The following is an 8708-nucleotide window of genomic DNA, read 5'->3' on the forward strand; positions in this document are numbered from 1 at the left end:
TATTATTGATGATGTTAAAGATGGGATAACTCTCTACCTAGCCTGTGATAGTTATTATTGATGATGTTAAAGGTGGGATAACTCTCTACCTAGCCTGTGATAATTATTATTGATGATGTCATTATGTTCTCAAAGGTAGTTATCTGAAAGATACTTTATCGAATGGAATTTTACGCTCAAGATTTCTGCATCAAGCTGGTATCGTTAATGATAGTATTGTTAATTAAAGTCGATGAGGCATAAAATATAAAAATCAATCTTATCCTATATTGATACCAATGTTTCGCCAGTATCTTGTTTGGATTTCGTGTTTGTTTCGTTTTACGGTGCTGATCGTTGGCACTTGGTTTATTTCTTGACCTATTGGCACTTATAGTATTCTGACCGCATCGACTGGAATAACATGGAAGATGACTTATTCAAAATCTAGTCTAGGAAATTCGACTCAACCGCGAAAATTATTGGATAAACAAGTTACAAACCATGTATCTTTAAGGAATGAACATCCAAGTTGATTTCCAAATTACACCTTTTGTCATTTAATACAACAATACAGCTGGTCAAGTTCTCCGAAAAATTATCCATCTTTACAAAGAATTGCAGGAAACAGTCTTTACAAATGATTTTACGGAAGCGTAATAGTGCCACACATATTTTTTTTTTTTCAAATCCGACTTAGTAACTCGAAAATCCGACTTGTTAACTCGAAAAATAAAGTGACCTGGTTTGTTGGTCACCTTCTGTAAATCAGGTTGGTCGAGGTAATTCTGTACATGAAGTAAAACTAGTAGAGGCGATTTGATTTATAATATAATACATTAATCAATAGAAAATAACAAATAACAAATAATAATGAGCAAACCACAGTTTAGTTTACATCTTGTGTGCATTTTACGCGTCACGTGACAATATATATCAATAAGGAAATTTCATACTTCCAAATATAATCCAATGTTTGTAATCAGTGACCAGTGACACAATATTTATCAAGCGTCATTTATAGTGACTTATAATGTTTATTAAAACTACTGGATTATTTTAGACGTTTTTGGAATGATTTCCCTATAGGATTATGAAATAACACATATTAATACCAGTATAAAATCATTTCATCATAGAGGTGTCGTCTTTGGTGATAAATGTACCACCTCATTGACGTTAAATATCATTTCACAACAACACGTGCGTTCCGATATTCACATGCATATATAAACACATAATCTCGCGTGACTTTCTCAATCCACCATGGGCATTTCCTTCATCTCGACACTTTCACCTTTCGAGGATACGGTGATCACGGTATGTTTAGTTGGGGTGTGGACCAACTCCTCGATCTGGGTTTCTCCTTCCTTTTCTACTACATCAGTCAACGGTGCTGGGGCTACAGTATTACCTCCCTTGTTCTTGCTACTACTACCGGCTTTAGTTTGTGTTTCGGTGGCTGTTTCTTTCTTGGTCTCATCATCATCATCGTCATCCGACTCGGGTGCTTCCTCTGCCTTGACCAGTGATTCCCTTAATCCTTGACAAGGCACCAGTTGATAGAAGGCGGTTCGAAATTGTTTATTGGTCGCAACGTAAATGATCGGGTTCAACAGTCCGGCACATTTGGCAAAAAGGGCTGGCATGGTTCCTAATGCTGGGGCAACACTCCCTTGGCCATAAAACGCACCGTAAAATGACACAACTGTATATGGCATCCATGCCGCAACAAAAGTTGCTGAAATGAGATAAAGATATAAAGTGAAAGTAGTAATACTACAAGTTTATAGCAAAACTATAGACTGGAGGCTGGAGGCTGGAGGCTGGAGGCTGGAGGCTGCAGTTGTTTTCTCGCCTCAAAATAAATTACTGCTAGTAGTTCACATAGCTCTTTGTGACAAGCAGTTTAAAACATGTTACCTCCCCTGAGCTGTGAAAATGTTTTTAGAAATATTGATTGTATTCGTGTCGTGATTTACAGGACTACCTGGTATCTAGTGGATTCAAATACCAGAACAATGTTTAACATTAACATTTTATACCTTAGATATCAGATAGTTATATAACGAATTTTTACATTGATTTGATGGTTGTGAATATTCAACTTGTAGATAAGTTATAGATGAGTTGTTCTACTGACTGATTTGATTGTCTAAGGAATGATCGTGACCTTGACCCATTAGCTCAAAATGATGCAGCAAAATCATACTTAAAAATGATGGATCGACCTTAAACTATCCAAAAACTAGATTCCGAGAATAAACCAGCAGAAACAAACGGAATTGACGACAATAAATGTACATACCAAATAAAAATGGACCGAACCAAAAACAAAATGTAGTAGAGGCATACTTACTGCACATGGCTATAATCGTTTTAAACATTTTTTTTTCGATTCTAAAATTCCGCCGAGCTATTCTACTCTTCATATCCCAAACCTGATTTTTATTGATCGATTTTATCTGGAAACAATAAAAAAAAATGAAAGACTCAATCAATATATCTTATATAATATCAGACAGGCTGAGGTATAATATCGTAAACAGTTTTCTTTTTAATAAAAAAAAAACAGTTTAAACATAGAAAACATATACAATGTAAACAGAATATATATTGTAAACAAAGTAAATGTAAACAGTGTACCCAATGAAAATGAGGATATAAACAATGTATAAACAACAGATATCAAGTGTAAACACCATCAATAATTAATGTCAATTTGAAAACAATTTAAAGATAAAAATGATATAACATTAAGATCGTTAAGGATATTGATTTCAGTTTATATTACAGGTTATTTAAACATAGTTTTATTCCAAATCAACTCATCCGTTTCAAGGACGTCTAGAATTTATTGTAAAGGAAATTTGACATTGTTTACATTTTATCTTTTACATTTTTTGTGGTAAAGTAAATGATTTTGATATATTTTATTGGTTTCTTGCAATCAATTTTCAATAGACAGTGTTTTTGTATAGAAAATATACCAGTCTTATTGAAATTAGAACAAAATTTCTTTCCGTTTATTTTATTAGCTTTTTATGAAATAGCCAAATCAGTTGTGGTCAAACGACAGACCTCTTGGATGTTTGTCAAATTAACCCTTTGAGCTAAACTGATATACACCACGTCACAAAATGTTCGCGCGTAGACGAGTTGATAAGTAGACGAGTTGACATATAGCCTGTAATTTAAAACACCCTGTATAAAACTGTCTAAATGAGGAACCAGAGAATATATATTAAAATTTAGAATGTGACAACTAGTTTCTAGTAACGTGGTATAATGCAGGGATTTTCAAGTTTTTTCATTATATTAACCCTTCCAGGGATCTTGATCGATTATCCGCCTTCCCCAAATCCTCACTATTTCGTGATTTTCTCTGGCATGATATAATAGAACAACTTGAATTTCAAATTTTATTCTAGACTGCAAGGCGCCTTATTATCCAACCACCCCCCCACCCCCACAAAATTTGAAATTATTTCGATAATATTGTAAATAAAACAAGTTTTCTTACCGTCATATAAACATTGAAATAGGAGAAAAACATGACAGCTAATGGAATAACTAAACAGGTAATAAAAATGGTGAAGATATAGCTGGTATACACAGGATTCGAACTCTCCCACACCACACTACACGAAATCTTTGCTCCCTCCAGAGTATATTCGTTCCAGCCAACTAGCGGGACAAACGCCCAGAAAAATCCCCCAGCATAACAAGCTAAGACAGCAATGGTGGCCACTCGATGAGTGATTTTTGATGCCTGTAAGGGTTTAGCTATGACATAATAACGGTCAAATGAAATAGCGGCGAGTAGGTACATTGATGTTTGACCCAAGAAATACACTGCAAATCCTTCATAAGTACATCCAATAGTTCCAAACAACCATCGATGGTGAAAACTAGAAATTCCAGAAAGTGGTGCCGCAATCGTTGCCATTAAAAAGTCGCAGACGTTTAAACCCAGGATAAATAGATTGGTTGGAGATCGAAGATTTTTATTTTTCAAAAATACTAACATGGCGCAGCCATCAAACAAGACTGCTGTAATACAATACATCGTCATTACTGTACCAAATATAGTAAAACTTATAGGCGACATGAGCAGCTCCGCCGGACTTTCAGTAATCAGCTCTGTACCAGTGGTAAGGTCCGAAACACCAATCGTCGTAACATCTCCTTCTGTTGTCGCCATGTCCACAGGCATCCGTCTCCAACGACTACAAACATGGAAAGTGAGAAGTTTTATCATCCAGATTTATTCCACTGTTAAAGAATGCACTCTGAATTACGTGAGATTCTGCCATTGAGTCGATTAATCCACAAAAACATCGACAAATTTCACTAAATTAACTTCTTATTCTTCATTTTGCTGATTACCTTGAAGAATTTCATTCCTTGAGTAATATCTGTTCAACTCATCTCGACCACTTCATGATTCCAATCAGTTGATCTGAAGAGGACAACGAGAGCAAGAAGAGTTGACTACACGCGATGGAAGAATTTATAGAAAGTGAAACGAGAGCGAATGACGAGATGTTGTAATAAATAGCGGGAATTTAATTAAACAATGGATAACCTGTTAATTATTGAGGCTTTCCAATGATTGACTGAATTATGTGGACGGATGGACGAGGGATTTTTGATACCCATGTTACTAGTATATAATACCGTGTATATATATATATATATATATATATATATAAGTATATTGACTTAACAGCGGGTTAAAACTGTGATCTAAACCAACAGAGAAATATAGAAATATAGAGATATAGAAATATAGCAGATGTCAGAGTTTTCTCACATTATATATAATTATATAATAAATACGTTTTGATTACCATTATTGAGAAGTTTGATTAAATATAACTCGTTACGGAACACTGAAAGTACTTGATTAATATCAGTTTTACTTTCTTGATTAATCTCGAGTCTTGGATAGAATGTGATTTGTTTTGTCTATGATATTATTTTAGTAGAATGTTGTCAATAAAATAAGTGTATAAATGTTAATTGATATTTTCAATGTTTTACTGGTGATAGTTTTTTGTGGTTTTTAGTGGTTTTTGTAGTTTTTTGTGGTTTTTAGTGGTTTTTGTAGTTTTTTGTGGTTTTTAGTGGGTTTTGTAGTTTTTTGTGGTTTTTAGTGGTTTTTGTGGTTTTTAGTGGGTTTTGTAGTTTTTTGTGGTTTTTAGTGGTTTTTGTGGTTTTTAGTGGTTTTTGTAGTAATTAAATATTATTGTAATTTTGGGATAGATAATAATTAGACAGAGTTTCTGTTACTTTCCCTCGTATCACATCATACACAGATTTTGAAATTTGAATCCATTTACAGTACGTGTATTTGTTTTCTAAACTCAATCCACAATTAAATTAAAGATCAAATGGCGGTTCGTTGAAAAGAGTTTTGACAGATTCCATGCCTCTGAAATATCACCATGGTAAAATTGTATACATTAGTATATATTAGTTACAGGTGTAAATAGCAGTTTGTTGTGGTTAATTTGGTTGTTATCGTCTCCAATAGCGAACTGTATAACTGAAGGCTGAAGTGTCAGATATATCGTGATAATGAATATATTTCGCTGTAACATAGAAACCATCAGTTAAATAGAACCAACCTTTCAGAATTCTCGTCAACAATTAGCTCCAAAAACTTCATAAAGGAGTCTCTTTTTTTAGCAACTTCCAAAAAAGACTATTTATACTAAAAAAAAAGTCACGAGGTATGATGTTGATAAAGATCTTGTATACATGGTAGGTTTAAATTCACGTAATATGATGCACGATTCGACATTTCATCAAGTTAACATATACATTCCGCTAGTCGAATTTGATAAACCTCTGAAAATTAACGCAATTGTTTTGCTAACTCAAATTTCTGTAGATATAATATGACGGAGATGTAAACGTTGTATTAATGATGGATACAAGTAAATCGACTTTTCTCAATTACCTTTTAAGATAAATCGGAAGTAGAAACTGTATCACAGTAATTCATGCTGTTATATTACATTACTAAACCGGAAGCGGAAATATCATCCGTGGTACGAAAATAAATTTTTGATTTAGGCTGATTCCTTCCGTGTTTATCATTAGCACAATAGTACGGAGCCTCTTACTTATATAAAATTTTTCGTTTTAACGTATAGTATGTGTTGTACGGAGTGAATGTTGAAAGCTGAATAAAGTTTAAAATATTTATTATTCAATATGTTAATGGAATAATGAGTCATTTTCATAAAGAAAATCTACTCTATCAAATTCAGTGTCGAAATTTGAAGACTATTTTTGTGGTGAATATTTGAAGTTTGAAAACAGTACAGATTGTGGTGGAATAGCTTCGAGTTGATAACATTTTTAACTTACAGCGTATAAAAACTTACTTCCCTTCCGGAAAATTCAACTAAGATATACCAAATTAGGAATTGATCTTACATTACACTTAAAAATAAGTTCATTTCCAATCAACACGGTGCATGCTTCAATCCATTAGGTCAAGCATTTGATAGAATCAAGGTGAAAAATTTATCTATCAGCCTTCCAGTCTAGAAACATCGCTTCTAATAAAACTTGGTGAACAAGTTTAGATCTGAAATTTTCTTCCAAATGTGTGTTTGTATTTAATGCTCAACCAATGTCATTTTTTTTAGAGAAATTTTTGTAATTTGGAGAAAATCTCAGTCCTAAATAATAAAAACATTGAACAGATAAAGTGAACATTTCCTTCTTCTGGAAACGATGCCAGTTTTTATCATTTTATACATTAGTATAATTATTATGATTATCATTCCCAGTTGACTCTGAGATTATTTCTATTAAATAGAATCTTTGATGAAAATCAGATAAAAAAAATGTCAGGTTCCTGAATTAAATTCGCCGCTAATTTTTTTACACAACAATTTAATTCACTTTATTTTTTTATTCCTGTTTTAAAATACAGAACATCCCCTGACAATACCCGGTAGTCTGAAATCATACACATAGATCCATTGTTGTCTGAAACACCAGATATCTCCTTACATTCCTTAATTTCTCCTTATATTCTTGAGGATGACCAATTGTTGGACTATTGTCTGTTTATAGAAACACCAGACATCACCTACCTCTGTGTTATATTCTAGAGTGTGGTCTACTATTGTACTATTATCTGTTTATAGAAACACCAGACATCACCTACCTCTGTGTTATATTCTAGAGTGTGGTCTACTATTGTACTATTGTCTGTTTATAGAAACACCAGACATCACCTACCTTTGTGTTATATTCTAGAGTGTGGTCTACTATTGTACTATTGTCTGTTTATAGAAACACCAGACATCACCTACCTCTGTGTTATATTCTAGAGTATGGTCTACTATTGTACTATTGTATGTTTATAGAAACACCAGACATCACCTACCTCTGTGTTATATTCTAGAGATTGGTCTACTGTTGTACTATTGTCTGTTTATAGAAACACCAAACATCACCTACCTCTGAGTTATATTCTAGAGAGTGATCTACTGTTGTACTATTGTCTGTTTATAGAAACACTAGACATCACCTAACTCTGGGCTATATTCTAGAGAGTGGTCCACTGTTGTACTATTGTCTGTTTATAGAACCACCAGACATCACCTACCTCTGTGTTATATTCTAGAGAGTGGTCTACTGTTGTACTATTGTCTGTTTATAGAAACACCAAACACCACCTACCTCTGTGTTATATTCTAGATTGTGGTCTACTCTTGTACTATTGTCTGTTAATAGAAACACCAAACATCACCTATCTCTGTGTTATACTCTAGAATGTGGTTCACTGTTGGACTATTGACTATTATATACCATTGTACTATTGTCTTTTAAGACCAGGTAATCGTTGACCGATTGTTATACATGTATATTGTAATCTTACGAAAGGAATTGTGTAATTCTCAAAGCAACGAAGCAGAGTGGCTTTTAATTATAACATTCCAAATTCCAATTTCTGTTGTTAAAGATTTAGTGAGAGAACAAAAAAGAACCATGGCACGAAACCGTGCTTTATCATGAAACCTTACAAAGATCTAATCGGATCCTGATGTTTTTACCATGTTGTTATTCAGTCTATATCAGAAAAATCAAGATTTTATCAATAGCATGTTTCAGATTCACAATGCGGTATTTTTCCTAGAAATAAAGATTTCAAGGCGGGAAGTTAATTTGATTTTCTAACATCATCTACTGGATATAAAAATGACTGTACCCTTGTGAAAGATAACATAGAAATTACACGAAACCTGTTAAGATATTTTATTTCGAGGAGGAAATGTATTTATTAGATTATAGTTAATGAGAAGATTACAGTTTGATTTGTTTTTACAGCTCGGACTCTTTACGGTTTTTTAAACAGAACTAATAATACCACTTATATAAAAACTTTATTTAAACTAAAGAACGCATATACTAATTATCAATCATTTTTTTCTACACGAGCAGATAATTCGGGATTTTCTTTAGATTGTGTAACGCATTTGTTGAGATGTGAAGGGTCCCAAAATTGTTTGCGGGGACTGAGTTATCGCCCCCTCATTATCATTGTCTTTCATGTTTCAATCAGTGTTTGCCTCTCCATGGTTGCTAGAAATTGATTCCAATCTAAGTTTGAAAGAATCACTTGATACTACATCTAGTTTTACAAACTAGGTAGTTTTCAGAATATTTCTTCAGGTTAAATTTTCTTCCCAGCCTTTCAG

The 8708-nt window shown here is 33.3% G+C and overlaps 1 protein-coding gene across 1 annotated transcript; it reads right to left on the bottom strand.

The window, feature by feature from the left end:
• Nucleotides 1-1526: 1526 nt before the first annotated feature.
• Nucleotides 1527-4057, bottom strand: LOTGIDRAFT_64356 (hypothetical protein; the record flags this gene model as incomplete). Its single annotated transcript, XM_009055200.1, has 3 exons — nucleotides 1527-1720; nucleotides 2339-2405; nucleotides 3491-4057. Coding segments are annotated over 3 exons (828 nt in total), but the record flags the coding sequence as incomplete, so codon positions are not given.
• Nucleotides 4058-8708: the final 4651 nt, after the last annotated feature.

Source organism: Lottia gigantea, assembly GCF_000327385.1.
Source record: "Lottia gigantea unplaced genomic scaffold LOTGIsca_238, whole genome shotgun sequence".
Classification (NCBI taxonomy): domain Eukaryota; kingdom Metazoa; phylum Mollusca; class Gastropoda; family Lottiidae; genus Lottia; species Lottia gigantea.